Here is a 22,224-nt window from a genome sequence, read left to right as displayed (position 1 = left end):
TCGCTTTGAAGCTTGTCACCCTTGATAAAATGGTCGGGGAGAGAGGGATCGATCCCGACGAGAAAGAATCTCGGCGTGTTGAGCGACTCTCGGACGATCGAGAGCCGGTAATCCGGAAATATTCGTGTCACATCTGTACCGGATACATCACTTTTCTTGGGTCACGCTCGCTGCGCTCGAAACGCCACTTCTCCCCGATGATTGCCCACCGGTGTCAGTGTTTTTCGTTCGATCGCTGCCGCTATTCATAAAGATTATTTTCTCCCGGATATTCTTGGAAACTATCAGCTGAATGAACTTTGGAAAATTTCCTCCTTTATTCTTCGCGTATCGTCGTATTTAAGAGGATATTCCAAGTCTTCGATCGGAGAAGATTCGAGAAGAGGTGGAGAAGAAGTTGCGGAGGGATTTTGGCGAAATTTTTCTCACTTTTATCCCATCTCCCGGTGTTTGCGAAAATTTTGCGATGTTTAATTTCGAGACTTTCATTTGTAAATTGGATGCTTCGGTCGCGCAATTTTTTTTCTTCTTCCCATCGTTTCCACGGCTAACGTTGTTCTCTCTGCAAATATACATTTAATCAATTACCACGAAGTTAACGGTAACGCGACTTTGGAACAGGACGATTCCTACTAATACGAGATAATACACGTACGCCTGTTCGATTTACATATTTTCGTATTTCGCTTACACAAGTACCTCGCAGAACGAGCTAATAATAATGTGAAAAATCCGCGCGACGTTCCACTGCGAGCCAAAGCACATTCTCATGTAAAATAGCTAAAAATGGTAATTTCATATTTCAGGACCACTGCCCTGTAAAGAACAGAGAATCTGACTTATCGGGTTTCTCCTCCGCAGCCTTTGCTTTCCACTAAACTTCTTCTAATTCTACGACGTTGCAATCTTCATCTATCAACGTCGAATGTCGCGATTATTCGCAATTAACGAAAAGTCAGCAGAAAAGTACCTTCATCGTGGACAATCGTCGAACAACGAATTGTTTCCTACAAACTCGATGAATATTCAACGACGAAAGAATTGAGAAACTATCTCGGATTATCCGTGGGATTGCGATTAACGAACCCTCGCAGCTTCCTATCGAGGAAACGGGTCTCCGTCTTCAGGTCCAATTTTAGGCGAACGAGCTGTTGACCCGAAACGTTGCACGAGATTCGTTTCCGCGTCGTGAATCGACGCGAACTCCACGACCTGCAGCAGCCACTTGAGCGTGAAAGTCGTTGGCGAATAAAAAGTTGTCGCCGGCGTGAAAATACATGTGCAACGCGAGAATCCTAACGACCAACTAACCGGAAACGGCGAGTACCATTTTTCCTTCTTTCATTCTTCCATTTTTTGCGTATTCCTTTAACTTTTTCCTTTAACGTTCGTTCACGTTCTTAATATCAGCTCGACCATCAACTTGATATCGTTATTCCTATTGTTACAACTCGATAAATAATACGCGTGAGATTTTCCAAAGTTACAAGTTATTGGATGTGCAGAGCGAATTTTGGAGATTGATCGACTGGTAGAGAATCGTGTTCTTCGTTCGTTTCTACTAGGAAACCTCGTATCTGCTTGTACAAGTCCTTTAATCCGAGTATTTTATTGTCCGGATACCTAGATAGCTGTTGCAAGAGAAATGTTCAATGTTACGGTACGAGAGTTAGTATGGTTAATTAAACAATTTTGGTTGCTTGTGATAGTCTTTACGAACGATTAAAATTTTGCAAAACGATCGATTATGGATAATTGTTATCGACGAGGGAAATTTAATTTTAGTTACCGTACGCTAACCGATATAAACGAATTTTGTATTTTTTGGTTACCGGTAACCATTATCGGTGATAAACATTTTTCCTGCACACTTTCGGCTATTGTCGATTGTTGTTAACGTTACTTAGAATTAGTATATATACTTATTTACAATATGAAAAGAATTAACTAGGAAACTTGTATATGTTATCGAGCAGATGCTATGAAAATATATGAAAAGAAGAATAAAGTGAAAAATATTATCGTATAGTGTTCGTAGTAAAAATATTGTACTAAACTATATTTTTGATTTTATCCTCTCTTTTATATATCTTCATGGCGATTTTTTGCTCAATAAAATATACAAGTTTTCCTGTGTTGTCGACGAATACCAATTATCAGTACGGTTAACGACGATCGACGTATTGTACATCGAACGTAGTCAGAAAAAATGTTTGTCGTCGATATTGGTCAGCGGTAACCAGAGACAAATTCTTCGCCATCGATAGTGGTTATCGGTAACGAAAACAAAATTCGGGCCATCGATAATAGTCACTGGGAAGCAGAAAAAATTCCGGTCATTTATATCGATTACTGGCAACTGAAATGAAATTCCTGTCGTCGATAACGTTTATTGGTAGCCAAAAAACATTTTAATCGTTCATAATGGTTATCCGCAATCGGAACAATCGAAAATTACTATTTTTTGGAAAGTTTCTTTCAGATTCATCGATAACTAGTTTCCATTTAGATGAGAATGAATTTCTACTCAACCACTCGCTCTAAAAGTATTTTAAAGCAACTGTTACTTCGGATCTCAGTCGTTGACAAGTAAGAGCGCATTTATTTCCCGAACAACTGCAAAACAACAATAAATATAAATAAATAAAAATATATACAGGGTGGTTGGTAACTGGTTGTACAAGCGGAAAGAGGATGATTCTACGCGAAAAAAGAAGTCGAAAATATAGAATAAATTTTTCCATAGAGACAACGATCTACAGTGAGATTCGTTATAACGAGACGTGATAAAGTGCACGCGTACCGAACGGAAATTCAAAGTCGATTTTCTCGAAAACAAAGCCTCAAACGAAAAATTGTTATTCTATATTTTCGACTTCTTTTTTCGCGTAGAATCATCCCCTTTCCGCTTGTACCATCAGTTACCAACCACCCTGTATAACGTACATACACGATGTTTCAGAATACGTAATCAGCAAGAAGAAGATAAGTATGTATTGGCAACTAAGTGATTGCGGATTTTGTCGTAGGTGGTATTGACAAAATCCGCAATCACTTAGTTGCCAATCCAATAATTCTACGCGCAAAGGTAAGCGACGAAGAGTGCAGTTTTAACTTTAAACAAACAATGTGAAATTTTACACAAACACAAGAATTCCTAGCGACTTGGTGGAAGCGTATCCTTCGTCTATCGCGCGTTACATAGAGCAACGAGCTTCGACAAGCATCGTAACTATGAGAATTGTATTCAGCAGCTAATAAGCGCCAAGCAAACGACGGATAACGCTCGACAAGTTTCCCAAACAGATATCGCATAGTTTACAAAAGTTGGTAAGAAACGCACAAACATCAGAATGGTTTGCGATGAACCGACGATGAAGATTTCTCATCCTCTGTGCAACGTTCTCAGCCGATTTTTCTTACGAGAAATTGCAATTGCCGGAGCGATCGTGGCAAGCGTATTCCGCTGTTCTAACAAGAAAATCGCGTATAACGAAATGTGTAACAGTTACATTACGAACGAGACGATCCGCACAAATGTCTCTCCGCTTTCGTAACTCGTCCGAGCTTCTTATTTACCTTCCATTAGTTGACCAAAGAAAAAAAAAAAAGGAAGAGAAAAAGAAGAACGGAAGCGGAAAGAGAAAGAGGAAAGGAAAAGCGAAAAGAAGGAAGAGGAGCGCGTTATAATTAGAACGAACAGCCCTACTAAATGGGAGTAATTAACGGAGCAAAAGATTCACGTCCGTTCGACGAAAGGATGAATGAAACGGCATTGCCTTCGACGCTGTGCTTTTCGAACCTGCTTCTCATTTTCTATAAATATTTCTCATCGATGTAAAAGCGTGCACTGCGGCGGCGTATACCGAGCGCGCTCTCTCTTTCTCTCTTTTAAAAACGGCGCTGATTTATTTTTCGTACAGCGCGAACGAGATTAATCGGCGCCTAACTGCACGCCGAGATATCGGTCGTTGAAAGAGCCGATGTAGAACCGTCTTTACGTAATAAATGGAGCAACTGTTGATCGCGGAACGATTGCCAGCCAGAGGGTTTTTCCCTCGTTGGAAATTTATGTAACACTTTTCTCTCCCACTCTCTCTCTCTCTCTCTTTTTTTGCGAGTTTTTCTTGATCTTCACAGTTACCAGTTATTCCGGTGACAAATTGCGAAATCGATTATTCGAAGATTTAAGAGAAACGTTTGGCTGGTCGGTGCTTACACAGTGAAGATTTTGCATTTGGAGTTTTCACGAGGACGAAGGATGGGGAAGGATACCGTGGACAGTGAAATTTTATTGGATCCAGCGACGAGTTTGTTCGACTCTTTTCGGTGTATGGAAGAGCGTAAAAGTCGCTTAAGGACTGGATTCTAAAGGTTCGTAGTTGAAAGACACAGATTCAGAGAAATGGCACGAAGAAACGACGATTCGTTGATCAGGTCGATTTTATGTGAAAATAAAGACTAAGGCTCTTAACGTGCACTTTGAGGAATTTCTGCTCTATCAACTTCTAACTCCTCTGATTATCCATAGGAGTTTCACGAAAGATGATTCGATTGACAGGTTTCTTAAAGAACACGCGTAAATTAGAGAACTTTAAAGAACTTTACGAATTAATTAGAACTTTGCCAGGAACTGGAACGTAATGCCAAAGACTGGCATAAGAACAAGGAATTATTAACAAGGGAACGTATACTCGCGCACAGTGCTATAGCGTACAAACGTACAGACGCCTTGGCTGATAAATTTTAGGATAACGAAACGAAATAAACTAGAGGATACGAAGTTAATGCAACGGTCCTTAACTGGTAATCCGCAGACGCCAGTGGAGCCACAAAGTCCTCGCACGCGAAATACGGCGGTATTATCCTAGTAAAGGATACTTAGTACACGTGTTTATTTATTTCTGTGTATTATAATATCAATTTTTCCTCTTCAAATTTCAAGCTTCTTAAGCTTCGAGTGCATGCAGTCTTTTTTATATTTTTTACTGTTTAAAAAGATGCCTGGAAATTCGTTGAATTTATCGTTAGATGATATCGCTATGGAGCAATTTTTAACACTACGCGTTACTTGATTTTTTTTAATTTAGACGAAACGAGATTTAAAGAAGAATACGAGAAAAATGAACAAATTCTGAATATTATTGGTCACGATACATCTGGTCATAATACAAAAATACGATGCACGGTTAAAAGACGTGATCTTGGTATTTTCATTATGACAACTGCAGCAATAGAATCACTATATCAGAGCTAGATACACAAATAGGTATGGCATTGTTTCTCCGTCGATTTACCGACTGCTGACAATCAATAATTGGCGATAATTTCCAGCTCTGGTTTCCTAGGTAGAGCGCGAATTAATCTCGACGACCTCCGTCGATTAATCAACTGCGATTCCACAGACGAAGGAAGATAAATTGCTTCGCTTTTCAAGTGGCCTCTTCTCTGCGCTATCGCCTTCTATTCCTCTGGCCTTTTCCTGCAACCGACTTCCTTGGTGAAAAGAAAAAAAAGGGGAGGGTGGAAGGAAAAGAAGAATATCGCGAAATTGAAAGAAGATCAAATCACTGTGAAGAAAGTTACGGTCGTAGTAAGAAGATCGCGGTGAAAGAAAAAATCACGGCGAAAGGAAGGAATCTTTGAAAACTTTTTAGGGAAGGAAAGTTGTTTCGTTAAAACGAAAAAAAAAAGAAAATAGGAAAGGGAAAGAGCCGAAAGACGATGGCAAAAAGATTGCTTAGAAATTTTATTTTAGAAAATTCCTCGTCGCTGTTCGCGAAAAGAGGAGACGCGATAAAAAGTCCTGGAGGAAAAAAGTGACTTTAGACACTCGTTTCGCCCGTGGGAAAAACTCCTAATGAACTAATCCTGTCTCTCTGGTAACGCTGTGCCTGGAGAAAACTTCTTTCGCTTTTTACCTTTGTAGAGAAAACTTTTATAAAAACTGTCTTAAACAAAACCAAAGAGTGTGAGAGAGAGAGAGAAAGATTCACCGAGACTCTGTCTAAAACGAAGATCTCATCGTGGAAAGTCGCATGGGAAATTCTACTCCGCTAGAAAAAAACGAAATTCAAAACGAAAGTTGAAAACAGATATAATGGTACACTATGTTCCGCGAGAAGAACTTCAAGGGAACAGGAATATACATCTCGAAGAAAGCGAAGAATAGGAAAATATTCTTCAGGACTCTATCTTGAATCTATCGAATTTCTAACTTGACGACGGATTTTTATGCAAATTCACGTTTTTGAGAATATAATTAAACAGATAGAAACTCGGTAGAAAATCGTTTCATCGATCAACTAATACAGAAAGCATCGTACTTCCGATATCTCATATATTTTCTCACATTGTGTAGATTTCCTAAAGTGTCTAAGTTAGTAAGTTAGATTCCCTAAACTATCAAATTTCCCATAAATGTATGAAAATCTATTAACCATGGTCAAGATACATGGTCTAAGATACACGATGTTTAGTACAAATAAGAAAATAAATGTTAGAACCCTGTACAATGATACTATACGGTGATGCTATGTAATATAATAGCGGAGGCTAACATTAGATCGTCCCAAAAGTTTCTTTCATTATGTAACACATGTAATTTTCGAAAATTTTGGGCAAACGCGAACAGATAGACAAAAGAACAAATCGTAGACGAACGTATACCGTTTGGTTCTCGAAAAAATTCGCATTTGGAGAAGAATGCGAATTTCGCAGCCCCTTTTTTAATTCGGTCACGACTTCCTCTTTGAAGAGCACACAAACGAAAATGTTGGTCGAACGAACGTGGACGAACCGTAGAATATCCCTTAGTTTCTGCAAGAATTCGCACTCGGTGAATGCCGAGTTCGGTTGGCTCGACTCCTCATTTCCTCGATTCCTCGCCGTTTCCTTGATCCTAAACCACGATCTATAAAATATCGACTGTCTTCGAGTCGAGAAGGATCAACGTCTAGCTATGTAGGTCGGCGATCATCAGCCGTACTTGTACGGATTATACTTCATACCTTTTGCCTTTAGAAGATGCTATCCCGCGCCTTTGATGCCACGTTCCTGTATTCTTGGAAGCGTTCGTCATTGTACCGTGCGATTTCATTTTTATGGCTCTCCACCGGGACGACGTTTTTAATGCTCCACGCTACTGCTTTTCCTCCTCTCCTCTCTTTCCCTTTTCCTCACGCTCTCTCTCTCTCTCTCTCTCTCTCTCTCGTTTATATTTCTCCTTCGTTTTATCTTACCTCCTAAAGACAGACTTTTATGGCTAGAGCACTCGTTACCTCGATGCATTATGACGACAAGTATACGATGCACAGTGTATTCAGCTATATAATTAGGTTGAATTTATACCTTTACTAAAGTTTTACTAGCTTTTTTTCACAAGATCATCAAACGTCGTTATGTCATATCTGCGGTGACTCGCCAAGGTATTGCAACATTTAGCCAAGGAAAATCTTGATGTACATATTGTATAAAACGCTTCGAAATTTCACTGATCCTATAACGAGGCACGAAAATGCTGATTAGGTATACAATTTGAAACATTTCTCAAAATCTATATATATATATACATATATGTATATGTATGTATGTAGAATAAAGAAATAAGAAACGTGACTTATCAATGATAAGTTATCATGTTCCTGCTTCGTGGTGTATGTATGAAAGTAACGACCAGGCTGCAGATATTTGTGCAAATTCTATATTTACATCTTTACGGACATTATTGAAAAATTGTAATATGGATAAAAAAATTGTTTTATCCATTAAATATATATATATGAAGAACGCTATACGTACTAACACTTTTTACGTGTCTGCATGTTATATATATTCTGTGCATTTGTGTATCTCTAAATTACCCATGAACGCATGAAAATCTGCAGTCTAGTGGTAACAATTGTCCTTTTAAGAAAACGTAAACAAACTCTCTACATAGCTTAATATTTACGATTTAACTAAATTTAGATCATAGAATTATTAGAATATTAAAAGAGCTTTTAACAAAACGAGTATCAAAGAATCATCCTCCTGTGATAAAATATAGTATAGTATATATAGTAAATACAGTATAAGATATGTTTTTGCTTCAGAACATTAAGCATCACGATGATTTAATAACGTTATAATTCATTTTCGCGGAGATTCCATAATAGATTGAAATTATTGTAGCCTTATTTGTTTGCCGTGTACCCGTCTAAGTTATTCCGCGGTCACACGCAACACGCGAGCTTAACTTCGCGTGACCGATGAGAAGCATGCACGGCATAAAGCTTTAATTTAGCTAACGCAACTGCCCGATTAAGAAACTTCCCTGAACCGCTTCACTTTCCACTTTTTCGATCGACCAATATTATCTCTGAATAACATAATCACTACAAGTCTGTTGAAAGCCCTTTCCCTGGATCGTGTTGATTGGAGACTTAACGTCATCCCGATGTTCGTTGCCGGGAATTCTTATTTTCGCAGGTTTTCATACTGACAGTGATTTTCTGCAAAGTAGTTTACCGTAGCGGGAATTTTATATTAGATTTCTGACGAAGTGCATTTACCTTGTCCTGATTTTCCTTGCATCTTTACTTCTGCACAGTTCCATTTTTATTATTTTATCTTCTACCGTATCTTAAAAGTTTGATGAAATCTCTGAATTCAACTTAATTTTATTCTATACACGATTTACCTAGAAAACAAATTACAAAACACAATATATAGGGATAGAGTAGAAAAGGTTACTTGATCGATCAGTTAGAGGTTAAATGTTAATAATTCACAAAGAGTAGAAAAGGAAAATATAAGACAAGAATTATGCGACACTAGAATCTTAAGTCATCTTGGTCGGCAGTAAATAATAATTTTTAGTTCTTGGATCAAAGATTTAGTAAACACATAGTAGATAAGAGTCGGTTATTTTGATGGTAACGTAATTTACGTTGCACTCTATAAAATCGACATTTTAGTGCGCTATTTCCTGCACAGTTATATTTCCTTCCACTTCCGGTGGCGTTCTAGGTCAGCTTGCAGCCAGTTCCATTACAATTTTAATTTACTTATCTTTCCCAGAAATATCTTCCACGAACATTTCGATAATACTCAATAGCTACAATTAGATTCAGTCTACGAAAATGCTACTTTGGTATGTCTCAAAGGAATCTTAAATGAACAGTTTCAATAATGGAAGTAATAATTGTAATATGGAAGTATGGAAGCAATAACGATCGAACAGACGAAACGGAAATAGACTCGCGTAGTAGTATGCAGCGTAGCAAGTCAGACGAACAGACGTTTCCGACTGTACACACGGAAAACTACGGCCAACTTGTCCCGAAGAATACTTTCGGATGGAATCCAGGCCAGAAAAAAGTTCCAATTACCTCGTTGTTCGTTTTTCTCTCGCTTCCTGCGCGCAACCAAACTGCAAATGTCACTTTTTTCATTCTTTCGTTTCTGATCGCCTTGTACGAATCCCATCCGTATTCAAAGATGCGATTAATTTTCTCAATTATGCCTCATATAGAAACGTGTCATTTCAGGTTAATATAAAATTATAAGAATATGTTGTATGCATAGTACAAGTAAAGTGCAGATAAATACTAGGTGCGACGACAATGGCGACATCTCTATTTTAAGCGCCGAGAGTAAAAAGGAAAAATTAATAACGACACGTGACGGTTGGCAAATTGTTGTTTTGAAACTTGATACTAGCTGCACGAAAACACGTGAATAAAGGGAGTGGTTTCGAGAAGAGAGTGGAGTTGGAAAGATACGTTTTAGTTTTGACAGATAGTTTGGACATTTGAATAATTGCGCGCTTCTCGACCAGTCACGTGGTAATTGTTTCAAAGTACATTCGCATAACCTATATTTTCATTTAACTTATTTCAATTTATCATAATTCAACCTATCATATTAGATTACTGAAGTTTGGTGTATTTAATTTAATTTTATACCTTACATTCTCCGTGATAGATATTAATCATATAATTGCGTGAAGTTAGAAATTCTAAAATTGATGTAATACTAAATTGTTACGATTTCAAAGGACCGAATGATATCAATTAATATCAGTTTCTAAACGTGAATTTTAAATTAAAGTCCTTAAATCGCTACTGGCAATTACTCAAAATGTTAACGCGTCAAGGTCTCAGCGCCTCATCCGATGTCAAACCTTTCAAACTCTCAAGGCAAAAGTTCGAAGGACCTCCGTGCAACCGCGCGACCACACTACTCGAAAAGCCGCGCGAACGAAAGAGACGCAACGAAAAAGGAAACAACAGCGAAACACGATCTTGGAAGCATCGTTCGAGTTCGATACGCTTCGAAATATATCGTTGTCAAAATAATGATACGCGAGAAGACATGCCGCAATAGCGTATTTGCGTCGAAAACCTGATTAACAGCAGATTTTATATAATATTGCTTCCTTTGTAAATTTGTCTGAACAAAGGAGATTATTTATTAACAATTAGAATAACGATTTAATTCGTCTTCTTCGGTTAACAAATTAAACATATAAATGACTATAAATTATAAATTAATTTCAAAAAGAATTGTACGAATAATTTTAAACGAATAAAAATTGACATACATCTTTTTATAACAAAGTTGCGTCATCTATTATAGTTATTTTACGGCGAAATAATAACCTAAATGTGATTTACGTAAAAAAAAATTTCTTTCAACTTTTCAATGAAAATACCCGTACAGTGACTTACGAAAGTGTATAAACATTTACCATAGTAAAACTTTCATATATGTATTACGTGTGTTATATAAATACTTTTATGACCGTTGCAAAATATATGCTTGCACTAAATATCTTATAGTTTCTACGTAGATTTTCAAATTTGTTTCAGATTTGTCCAATATAACACACGCAATATACACATAACAGTTCTCTATGATTAAGTGTTCAAATACTTTCACTAATCACCGTATTTAGTCTCAAAGTCAAATGGCAATGCAGTTTTGATCTGAAAGTGGTTGACAAGGCACCGAATTTTAAAATTGTCCCTTCGCAAAACTCTTATATTTCTTTTATTCATATGCCATGTGTATTGTGTATATACTCACAGTTTAGTAAGATTGACTGTGGATGGAAGTACAGTGACATCGAGAGGCTCCAGGATGGACAGGAATCCAGCCCCGCGGCAGGAGAACTCCCGTCCGTCGGCAGTGACGTTGCAAGATTCCAGGAGACCGGGTCCACTAGAGGAACCTGGCTGTTCCTCGGCGGAGCAAATCCGGCAGAGGAACATCGCCAATATGACAGCAGCAGTGGTGATGCCGCGGCTGGACTGCGTGCACATGCCGGCCAGCTTCTACTAGGCTTCTCTTCCTTCCTTCTGCCGGAGTCGCCGCGCCCAGGACACGTTTCACTTCACTGCATTATATTTGTTAGACTGCATTATTACATTTATCACATCGGGACCACGATCCCCTCGACGCGCGAAAAGACGAACACAACGACACGGCATACAGAGAAGCGTAAGAACGCGCGGCGTGTTGAGGAGCTTACGTTAGTTGTGTTTAAGGTCGCGAAACGGATAACACGCGCGAACACTTGCCCCAGGACCAAATTACAAACAAATAAACCGTACAACACGGCGTACGTTTACCGACTGACAGCGCGGGTACGTGCGTAACTGAACCAATCCGCCCTCTTGTTGGAAGCGCTTCCCCCACCATCACCGCGCTCGCCGCCTCGAGCCAATCAACTTTCTCCGTAAAATGCCGCTACCGATACTGTTCGAGTTGTAATAGACTCGCGGCAATCGGCACTTCGTGATCTCCCGTATATAGAGATCCGATCGATTTTCTTCTTTTATTTCGTCTCTTTTAGATTCAGGGTGATTGAGTAGGCGATTGAGAATGTCTCGATGGTCGGATGTTGACCTGATGATGGCAGAATAGAAAGAGGAAGATCGTATACCGCGTGGTATTTCTTCGGAGAATATATAATTAATAGGTCGCGGATTTGTATGCATTTATATATAAAAGCGTACTCAATGCGTTAAAGATTTTATTAAATATGTAAATAGTATTAATAAGTGGATTTAATAGATTTAAAGGAAAACAAGGAGTTACGTTGTACGTATTTCTTTCTGCCGAATATAGTAAATAATGTTCGAGGAATGAAATTTATATTATATACAGCCGAATAAAATCAAATATAAAAGGGTTAGCTATTATCAAAAGATAAGATACAATATGTGAGTGTAGGTAATAGATACCATAAATTGCGAAATTTGAAAATGTTTATAGATGAAAGCATAATTTCGTTCAATGCTTGTTTAATAATCTTTACGTACTTCTTATACATTATCTTTATATTTTCTATATAATAATTTATTTTGTTCTTGATTTTTTACTAAAGACTCATAAAAAATGTATGGTATGCCCTCTCTACGTTATACATCAAAACATGCAGCGATAGCAATCGATAATTTCAATTAGTTTCCCTCCATGGATAAATAAAATGTCTAAAAAGTTTTTAACATTCAATAACACGAATATATATATATATTTTTCATAAGAACATAAATTTTTACTTTCGTAATATCTGTTATCCAAAAGATAATACTGTTGTGTGATAATGTAAATCATGTTGTATTTGTAAAATGCGTAAAGATTATAAAAAAAGTAACATAATGTATGAGTCATTGAGGTAGTAAATAGAGTTCGATTTATTTTCGGGATATATCGAAGATGTCAAAGTGTGAATAGGGAGGGATTAGTGTCATCTATGTACTTCATTTACAAATGGAATCAATTATACAAAGTACGCAGCCAATTGTGCCATCTTATCTTTCGGTGGACGGGGTTTACCCCGACTACGACCTTTAGCGTGACCACGGCTACGAGTTGTAACCGGTTTTGAGGCGACTGCACGATGCTTTTCCACAAGAGCCATGAAAGCTGGTGTGCAAAAAACGCAACCAGTCATCTCCGTAGCTTCATTGGGAAGCTTGCTTTTTTCCTATCATTTAAACAAAAAAAAAATTCATTTTAATATTCTTCGAATATAAATGACTTTTCCTATTAGAATGTAACGTTTAAGGTTGATTATTCTTTACCTGCTTATACTCTACGGTAACTAATTGAGCCCCACAGTCGCACACCTCCGTATCAACCGTCACTTTGTGAGCATTTTCGAATAAATGAATAATAACGTCACAACGATTGCACACAAGTTTCCATTTCGGTGCAGCCGAAGGATCGAGGACGAGTATACCGGCATTACACTCTAAACAACTCGATAAACCATTAGAATTCATGCCATGTGGACAGGTCGGGTGTGTGCAAGAATTGCAACCACTCATTCCCTTTTTCATATCTCTGGAATTCATGATTCATGCAATAGTTAGTACGTATTTAAACAATACGAGATTGAATATATTCTCTATATCCTATTTGTTCGCAAAAATAAAATTACCTAAATGGGGGATTATTGTAACAATATGGACAAAATGTATAACTTTTTCCCCGTGCACCAGTGGACCATGAGAGCAATTCGAAGTCGTCTAATGGACACTTTAATTCTTTATAAATTCGAATATTCCCGTTTTGTGGGAGATTGTACGTTTCGTTGCAATGTGCGCAGTGCATTCTCGACGGTTTTGTTTGTATATATTTCATGTAACGTCGACACTTTCCACATCTGAATATAGGAAAGTATTGTCAATAAAAGAAAAAAATAAATATTTAAGTAATCATATATATTTACTGGAATGTAAAATATACCTGGAATGAGCTTTTCCTGACGCAGAAAGAGGAGAAAATGAAACTTCAAACAACTGATCCATCGCATCGATACTTTTTACAAAATAATGAAATTTTTGTTTGAAAATTTCAACGGTATGTTGTAACACAGCGTGAAAATCTGCTCTACCTAAAGCTATTAGATTTAATTGCTCCTCTACTGCGGATCTCATCGTAGGTAAAACTAGCTCAGGATCTATCTAATATTAATACAAACATATTACTAGAAGTAACTTATTATTCCTTATATATGTAAAAAGCTACATACTTTTTGATATCCGTGAACTAACACAATTCCTAAAGATGTCGGTACTAATTTTCTACCAGTTGTTACGTTAACATAATTTCGCATACATATATTGTTTATATGTACTGGAATAGAGGCATCAGTTCCAATACCGTGTTTTTCCATAAGTGATATTAATTCAGATTCTGTCAAATAATCTGGGGGTTGTGTATAACATTCGACTAACTTCATCTACAAAAATTAAAAAACACAGTTATAAATTATTTGATTAAAGAATTTTCACTCCCCATTTTCTACATTTACTACCTCTTGTATATTAACTTTTTCGCCCGGTGTAAATCTGGGTAAAGTATCATTGCTTCCAAGTGCTTGCCATGTAAGTATGCTAGTATATCCAGGATCTATTGAACTATGACCATTCGCCGTAAATACTTCCATTCCTATTTCGAATTTAACCGTGGTACTCAAATATTTACAATCGTGAGCCAGCTGCAAGATATTAAATATTTAAGCTCTCTAAAGTAAATAAAAATTGATATATAAGATATTCAATTAGCAATACATATTTACCGTGGCTATAAAATGTCGAGTTATATAATCATATAATCTCCATGTATCACCATCGAGATCGTTTCGAGTAGCATGTTTCATTGGAGTAATAGGAGGATGGTCTCCAACATTGAGCCCTTTTTTCGGTCTATTAATACCCGTTGCTAATATTTTACGAACCTGATCGCCCCAATCGGGATTGTTTTGCTGTTGCTTCAATGCTGCACTAAATATAGATACTTTTGCATACATATAAGTAAAATATAAATAAATTTTGAAGTTGCTTTTGACTTACAGCAAATCGAAATTTTCTGGGTATAATGTTGTCTCAGTTCGAGGATAACTTATGTATCCTTGAGTATAAAGACGTTCTGCAATCTGCATAGCGTGATGGGGACCCATTCCTAAACCCGAACTTGCTATTCTCATTAACTCTACTGTATTTAAAGCTATAGGTCGCGATTTCGTCTTTTCTGTACTTTCTACGCTTATAACCCTATAATAATTAATTGGATAAACATTGTTACATTATTTTAATATTACACGAAATATTCGTACATACAAATATCTAAAACTTACGTTGCTTGGTCATACTCTTTCACGTGACTCAGAAACATATTTGCTATCTCCTTGTCAAAAGATCGCACGCGGCTCCAACTTAAAATAATGTCTTGACCATCGGATGATTTAACTGTAACCTTCAATACATTCAAGTTTATCTTCTTCCTCAGAGGAATTATATTCTGACATATAAGGGAAAGTTATAAGCCAAGATAAGACACTTATTTTAATACTATACCTGTAGAACCCAGTAAGGATCTGGCTTGAATGTTTGAATTTCATCATGCCTTTGGACACAAAATCCTAACGTTGGTGTTTGACAAGGACCATAGGAAATAAGAGACACATCTAAATCTCCATATTTACCCTATGAAAAAAAAAAGGAAATATTAAATTAATATATAATATGAACAGTAAAAACTGCTTTAATATTATTCTACCTGAAAAAATTTTGTCTGGAACCTTGTAAAAGCACAACCAATTCGTAGATCTATTTCTTGTCGAGCATCAACACTCTTTGCTTCATTTTCATTTGGCCTTACCAGATTTGCCAATGCAGCTTTTATGTCCTTTTCCGTAATAGCAGAAAATCTTGCTCTCCAAATATCCTGTAACAAATATAACATTTATAAAGTTTCATTAAATTAATATGAATAATTAGATTAAAATTAAGCAAACTTACATTTGGATTTAGTCTCCTATTCATTCCTTGCTGAACTGCATGTATAACTTCAAAACAGATATTTTCACCTTCTTTGTCACAATCCAGCCATAATATTAAATAATCACAATGAGCTCCTTCCTTAGCCAAAAGGAAAGGAATTTTCAATCTAGGAACTGCTTCCTTCTTTTCAGTTGGGCATGAAAATAACTCTGCCTTAAACATAACAAGTAGTATGTTACTAATACAATAAAATAATATAATAAAATATAATGGCAAGACTAAAAATTTGTTACTTACAGGATCAACTTTGTCCCAGTTATTATATTTGCCAATAAAATCTAATGTCATAACATGACCAAAGACAGAGGTCATTTTAAAATTTATATTTTCAGACCTGAACTGACCTATCCATTCGTGTATTGAACAAGATCCATTTAAACCTAAATTTTTTTTTTATTAAAAAGTGCATTATGAAATACAGGTATCTATGAAGCATGGTATTGTAAATTTTATCTTTTTAATTTAAAATATTTATCATAAAATTATATCCATGTATTAAATTTCAAAAAAACATAACCTACCTTTTCTAGATGTACACCGACCATTACTTAAAATATTGGCTAATGAAGCTGCCAAAGATGGTTTTTCAGCCACCATTAAAGCCGTCTTCATTTTTGTAGAATATTTTATCTCTAAACTTGTTTTTACAAGAAAATATTATTAACTTTAACTAAGAGATTCTGACATCATACATTTGGAGGTGCTTAATATGCGACACTGTACGCATGACATGATATCCATTTCAAAATATTTTGATAATTGTTACATTATGTTTTAAGTTAACTATTTTTATTTTATAACTTCGTTTCTTTTCAGTTAGAAATAAAGTTGCGGTTTCTAAATAATAATTAAGATAAAGAGTAGAAGCAAACATGTAACAATACTTTTTTTATAATGTAAAGTGAAGTTATCAACGCAATATGTATATGATCACTGATCAGGTATGATCTCATTTAGCTACGCCATCCTGTATATTTTTCAACTTCATTAGTTTATGAAACAGTTTAACTCGATTAATTGTAAACTTGGAATTTTATTTCTTTCACATTGGAAGAGATAAATAATTATATTGATATATTATGTTTCACGAATTAGATTAAAACTACTTAAAATAATTTTAAAACTATTAAAGTAGCAAGGAAAATTTTACAATTTTTCCAAAATAAATTTTTAATTTTGCACAGTCTTTAAATACCATATATTTTATTTCTGATTAAAAAAAATTAATTTACAATTTACAGTATTATTAGTAAAATGCAAGGATAAAAATAAAAAATTCCTTTATGATAACATTAATAATTGTCAAATTAACATTCTAAAGTCAGTCTTGTAAGTTGTATGCGGTTATATTTTAATATACGTAGATTGTTTACATATATTTGTAATTCTATGGTATTGTTACGAAGGGAAGTGCTGCGTAAATTCCATATAACCATATTCATACGATATTCGTGCGATATATCATGATAACGTTATATTATCTCTTATACTTTAAGAAAAACTAAAATGTCAGAGTCAAAATGATCTGTAATACACAGTTATATGCAGTAGTATTTGTAACAATATTTGACCTGTGACTTATTATTTTGTGACTCATCCAGTCTGTCAAATCAAACTCCTGATCTTGATATAAACTTCCTAACCTATAAAACGTCATTTTCAAACGATCAAGCATTCTATTATAATTTTCTTTATTCATATCTTCCGAGATAGTCTCGAATATAATTAGGTAATTTTTGCATTAAAAGCTGTTGTCTTATAAGATAAATATTAATATATTTTCTCTCTATGTCTATATATAATCGATTCTTTGAAAGTTAATCATCTTCTATCAATTATTTCTATAATTATGTCTTTTTCCTCAAATATTAATTATTTTTATTTTTACTCAAAGGTAATCATAACCTTCTTTAAACTTTCATTATGATTTATGCATCAATATTAATTTTAATAGGTGAAGTTGCAATAGTATTTCTACTGTAATCATGGAGTGGTTATTTGGGAAACGTATTACTCCTGAGGAGATGCTCAGGAAAAATCAGAGAGCTTTAAACAAAGCTATGCGAGATCTTGACAGAGAGAGAATGAGGATGGAACAACAAGAAAAAAAGATTATTATGGATATAAAGAAACTTGCTAAAGATGGGCAAATGGTAATCTGATCTTGTTTGAATTTATTTTGTATACTATTGGGTGATATTTATTTACTGTTTGGTAGGATGCAGTGAAGATTATGGCTAAAGATCTTGTAAGAACTAGACGTTATGTAAAAAAATTTATGTTGATGAAAGCAAATATCCAAGCAGTTTCTTTAAAGATTCAAACATTGCGTTCACAAAACACAATGGCACAAGCAATGAAAGGAGTCACAAGAGCCATGCAAAATATGAACAAGTGAGTACTTGTCCTGTTCATTTAAAATTAGAATTAGAAAGAATTTTTTATTGCTTGCTATACGTGAAAATTATATGATTGTACAGACAATTAAATCTTCCTCAAATACAAAAAATATTACAAGAGTTTGAAAAGCAGTCAGAAATAATGGATATGAAAGAGGAAATTATGAATGATGCTATTGATGACGCAATGGAAGATGAGGGTGATGAAGAGGAAAGGTATTTTTGCAATTTCTAAATAAAAATATTTGTATCTCTAAAAAGTATTGACTTTTGTTCGTTGAATATTTCAATTGTATTTATACTGTTTATACAGTGATGCCATTGTGTCGCAAGTTTTGGACGAATTGGGTCTCCAATTGACAGATCAATTGTCAGGTTTACCTCAAGCATCTGGTTCATTAAATGTATCAAATTCCAAGCAACCAGTTGCGACTGCGGCAGGGAATGACGAAGGTGGAAATTTGACCGATGCGGATGCAGATCTGCAAGCTAGGCTTGAAAATTTAAGACGTGAATAAGAACACACTTCTATATAAATAAAAAATGTATAAAAGATGTAAAGGAAAGAATTGGTTTTATAAGCATTAATTTTAGGATTGCTTTACGATTTTAGTTAGAGATATGAATGTTTCATCACAGCACTTGTTTTTCAATCCGTTCACTTAGATAATCGATTTATAAAATATAAGAAGAATGTTATATTTCTATCGCTTAAAACAATTATGAATTCATGAAATATGAATGATGAAGAAACAGAGGCATATAACTTTGTTATGTATTAATCTGTATTGTTACTTTTTTTATAAAAAGAAAAAAAGAAAAATGAAAGAACTTTAAGATGGTATCTTGAAGCTTCTGTGCATATTTTATTTGCACAGGATAATTTTGTAAAGTGGATAACTTATACTTAAAATGCTTATCAAATATATTATGATAAGATACTTATTATATTTTGATAAATGCATGTACATAGATTTACTTGAGAAATTTGTAATTTACGTACATGTACATATACGCTTTCATTTTTTTTAGGAAATATTGTACACTTACCGTAAAAGTAAATAAAGGAAATATGTTAGCAGTTTTTATATGAAAAAAAATAGCATATAAATTATATGCTCGCATATTCAAAAGGAGTACAATAAATAAGTTCGTTCACTGCTTTTATCAAAACTTAATCTTTCAGTGCCTCATAATATATCTACCTTTGATAATTATGTAATAGTAAAAATTATATATTGTTCATAGGCATAATAACCGTATTAATAAAATTTATTTATAAATTGTATTAACTACAACAACGTAATCTGTATTATGTATTAACAAATTTGTTGATAGAAATGCAGTGAAACAAGATTGTGCAATGATGTATTAAATATGCGGATAACACACACTCATACACGCATATATATATATATATATATATATACATACAGTAAATCGCTTAATAATGAAAATATTATTAACAACAATGAAAACTATTAGTAATTATAAATAAACGAAAGACATAATTAAAATGTATTCTTTATTACCTTGCTGATATAAGTAATTAAACATATTATAACTTACCTCTAAAAACTACTGTTAAAAACAACCGGTCAGAGAGATTGAAAACAGTCAATTTTAAACAAAGTAAAACAATTTGGCAAATTAAACTAAATTAAAGCAATTAAAATAATTTTTCTGAATTACTACTGAAAATATTTAAAAACTCACAAAACGGATTAATATTTTTCAAAATCGCCTGGAGTAGTATCCATTTCCAAAGGGTATCATAGTCAATAATTCTGTGAGAAATATGAAATATTATCTCTATTAAACAAAATGTACATACACATAATAATGCGCATTGGATAATGATTTTAATATCTTGATCGTGAAATACAGGTATAAAATAGTAGTCTGGTCTGGTTTCGAACATGGCCTAGCTAGACGTTCAAAATGAATACGAACGTTTAATTAATTGATCGAAGTGCACTGAATCGATAATTCGGTATCGTTATAGAAAGTTTCAATAAACGTATTTATGTAACGTGTAACTGGACCGCATGTACTTACGGTGTTATTGAGAGACAAAAGAAAAAAGAGAAAAGAAAGGAAAACACTATTTTATACGATATTACTAAAGCGGAAGAACAAGGACATTTCGTGGGCACGCGAATTTTTCGAGTTACATGCAGCTTTCCCAATTATTAAGGATTATTAATCATTTTAAAAATTAAAACAGTTACAATAAACTGTTAGCTTATTATTTGTGTTATTAAAACTGTTAATTTATCGTTTTTCTCTTTCTCTGATTCAATGATTAAATTCCATGCAATTAATTAAATTCGCGTGCCCTTTTATACTTCCTACATTCTCCAAATGGTAAACCCTATAGAAATACGATGTAGTTTACAAAATTGTGATGGAACCTTCTGTCAATCACATGTATATATATTGTCAATATCTTTTTAAACATCTCAGAGGTACCGCCCAAACATAACGTACCCCAAGCTAGAATCGTAATTACCGAAGAAATGTCTTGTAACGCTCCCCGTTATGTTCACTTAGAATTAAACGCTTTCAAAAATTCGCACCCATCGTTAACACTTCGATAGTCACATGAAATATTGTAATTAGATAATAGGTGTTTAATAATAAGATGGTAGTAAGTATTAAATAAAATAAAACATTTGCAAGTTCGTAATATCGGGGATGGATCTGTTTCGCTTATATATAGTTGAATGTCTTACATGAGCTTAAAATGCTTGTTGGTTAAACATCAGTAACTTTTGGCGGAAAAACTATTTTCCACAAGCAACATTACATTGAATCATGCGAGAGGACGTAATCGAGAAATCATTTTAAGTTCATTGCGATTATATTCATCGACGTCCGTTGAAAAATTCACGTAGTGAGGTTATTACCCTGATATTCGTGCAGATAAACGGAAATGATCGAGAGGAAACAAAACAGGAATTTTAATTCGCTTTGAGTACATCTACTACTAACTGTGGTTCTTTGATGGTACGCAATTACGGATCTGTCGTAAATAACATCATTTCTATAGTTATCATTTTCATCGAGTACAATTTTATAATGCGTATTAATCAGAATCGATCTGAGAAGCTTCAAATGGAACAAGGATACAAGAAACAAACTGCTCTTTGTCTTAAAAGTACGATTTAATAAGATATATCTTGCATTTATCTTATAATCGAAAATAAAACAAAGGAAGTAAAAAAGAAATGAACAAATTGAGAAGAAAATTGTATCAATAGGAAATACATATTTGTTCCTTGTTTCCAGGATACCAAAGGAAAGTTTTCAGACTGATTCGTAGTATTTACTGGAATAATGCGCGAGATGCTATAATGTAATAGAAAGTCGTATGCAACACTGAACCTCATGTTATTATCGCAATAATAATTATACACTTCTCGTTGGATGGAAGGGGAATAAATATGCGCGAAGAACAATTCATTTTTTCCTTTTAAATATTCACTATATAAGTGTGGGATTATTAGACCTTATATACGGTGTGTAATCTGTGCATTATGTACGTTTTTCTCCTTTGTACGCAATGTTCTTTTTGTGTACGCACTGGTATGCGTGTATGTATATCATATACATGCACGTAACATATATACAGATTTAAGCTATGTCAAACACAGCCTTCTCTAGATGCAGCATTGTAATCTGACAGTTTTCTTCGTATTCTTTTTTGTTCGTTCTTTAATCTGCGTTGGAATTACAAACAGAAAACCTAAAATCATTTCTTATCTACTGGTAGACATGTGCGAATATATCGATATTTTTGATTCGATCGAACCGACGAAATTTCCGTTACGGAAATTGATCGGTCGAGCATAATAACATAATAATAATATTGAGGAAGACTATACGCACATATGAAAATATTAACTAAAGATCGTGGTAAATACAAATATTTTGTATATAAAATTCTCTTTCGATAAGTTAGAAACAATAATTCGCACATGTTC

The 22,224-nt window shown here is 34.6% G+C and overlaps 4 protein-coding genes and 1 long non-coding RNA gene across 19 annotated transcripts in view; 2 read left to right on the top strand and 3 right to left on the bottom strand.

Moving 5' to 3' along the window:
* The window catches only part of rk (G-protein coupled receptor rickets), a 40,628-nt gene extending 29,322 nt beyond the window's left edge, over positions 1-11,306 (bottom strand). For 8 of the 9 annotated variants that reach the window (XR_011174399.1, XR_011174398.1, XR_011174400.1 and 5 more), the window contains exon 1: positions 11,071-11,306. Coding sequence is in view for 5 of the 9 variants with exons in the window: in XM_069122988.1 (XP_068979089.1) it covers positions 11,071-11,306 (236 nt within the window). In the remaining 4 variants the exon portion in view is untranslated. Of the gene's footprint in view, positions 1-7,010; positions 7,245-7,350; positions 7,499-8,552; positions 8,693-11,070 lie in introns of those variants that run through there. The other variant, XM_069122991.1, reaches the window with a different exon arrangement.
* Positions 9,717-11,191, top strand: LOC138184752 (uncharacterized). Its single transcript, XR_011174403.1, has 3 exons — positions 9,717-9,827; positions 10,854-10,988; positions 11,073-11,191. It is a non-coding gene; the product is annotated as an uncharacterized LOC138184752 (long non-coding RNA).
* A 1,359-nt stretch (positions 11,307-12,665) lies between the features above and the next one.
* Positions 12,666-16,600, bottom strand: Top3beta (DNA topoisomerase 3-beta). Its single transcript, XM_069123002.1, has 14 exons — positions 16,361-16,600; positions 16,077-16,219; positions 15,798-15,992; positions 15,556-15,723; positions 15,354-15,482; positions 15,134-15,252; positions 14,850-15,050; positions 14,576-14,780; positions 14,312-14,494; positions 14,027-14,236; positions 13,741-13,958; positions 13,433-13,657; positions 13,074-13,335; positions 12,666-12,976 (listed from the first exon to the last, which is right to left on the bottom strand). The coding sequence occupies exons 1-14, from the start codon at positions 16,449-16,451 to the stop codon at positions 12,770-12,772; spliced, it is 2,556 nt and encodes an 851-aa protein (XP_068979103.1). The 5' UTR covers positions 16,452-16,600; the 3' UTR covers positions 12,666-12,769.
* A 70-nt stretch (positions 16,601-16,670) lies between these two features.
* On the top strand, positions 16,671-19,755 carry Vps2 (vacuolar protein sorting 2). Of its 2 annotated transcripts, none has more exons than XM_069123020.1 (5): positions 16,671-16,780; positions 17,794-17,992; positions 18,058-18,233; positions 18,320-18,454; positions 18,552-19,755. In XM_069123020.1, exons 2-5 carry the CDS (start codon positions 17,825-17,827, stop codon positions 18,754-18,756), a joined length of 684 nt encoding a protein of 227 aa, XP_068979121.1. In that variant the 5' UTR covers positions 16,671-16,780; positions 17,794-17,824; the 3' UTR covers positions 18,757-19,755. The 2 variants fall into 2 exon arrangements, with proteins under 2 accessions (XP_068979121.1, XP_068979120.1); XM_069123019.1 differs by lacking the exon at positions 16,671-16,780 and adding an exon at positions 17,222-17,568.
* A 277-nt stretch (positions 19,756-20,032) lies between these two features.
* fid (class I SAM-dependent methyltransferase fire dancer) overlaps positions 20,033-22,224 on the bottom strand; it is a 45,944-nt gene continuing 43,752 nt past the window's right edge. For all 6 annotated transcript variants that reach the window (XM_069122982.1, XM_069122985.1, XM_069122986.1 and 3 more), the window contains one exon: positions 20,033-21,960. The gene's annotated coding sequence lies outside the window, so the exon portion shown is untranslated. The remainder of the gene's footprint in view (positions 21,961-22,224) is intronic.

This window comes from Bombus flavifrons, chromosome 11 (genome assembly GCF_040668555.2).
Source record: "Bombus flavifrons isolate JBK064 chromosome 11, iyBomFlav1_principal, whole genome shotgun sequence".
In the NCBI taxonomy this organism is placed as follows: domain Eukaryota; kingdom Metazoa; phylum Arthropoda; class Insecta; order Hymenoptera; family Apidae; genus Bombus; species Bombus flavifrons.
The sequence above is the reverse complement of the archived record's forward strand: the minus strand, read 5'-3'. Positions and strand labels throughout refer to the sequence as shown.

Coding starts and splice junctions, on each gene's coding strand:
- Top3beta (XM_069123002.1), bottom strand. CDS start 16,451: ATGAAGACGGCTTTAATGGTGGCTGAAAAACCATCTTTGGCAGCTTCA. Junction 15,253..15,353: donor ATCCTTACTGGGTTCTACAG/GTATAGTATTAA, acceptor AATGTATTGAAG/GTTACAGTTAAATCATCCGA. Junction 14,237..14,311: donor AAAAAGTTAATATACAAGAG/GTAGTAAATGTA, acceptor TAATTTTTGTAG/ATGAAGTTAGTCGAATGTTA.
- Vps2 (XM_069123020.1), top strand. CDS start 17,825: ATGGAGTGGTTATTTGGGAAACGTATTACTCCTGAGGAGATGCTCAGG. Junction 17,993..18,057: donor TTGCTAAAGATGGGCAAATG/GTAATCTGATCT, acceptor ACTGTTTGGTAG/GATGCAGTGAAGATTATGGC. Junction 18,455..18,551: donor GAGGGTGATGAAGAGGAAAG/GTATTTTTGCAA, acceptor CTGTTTATACAG/TGATGCCATTGTGTCGCAAG.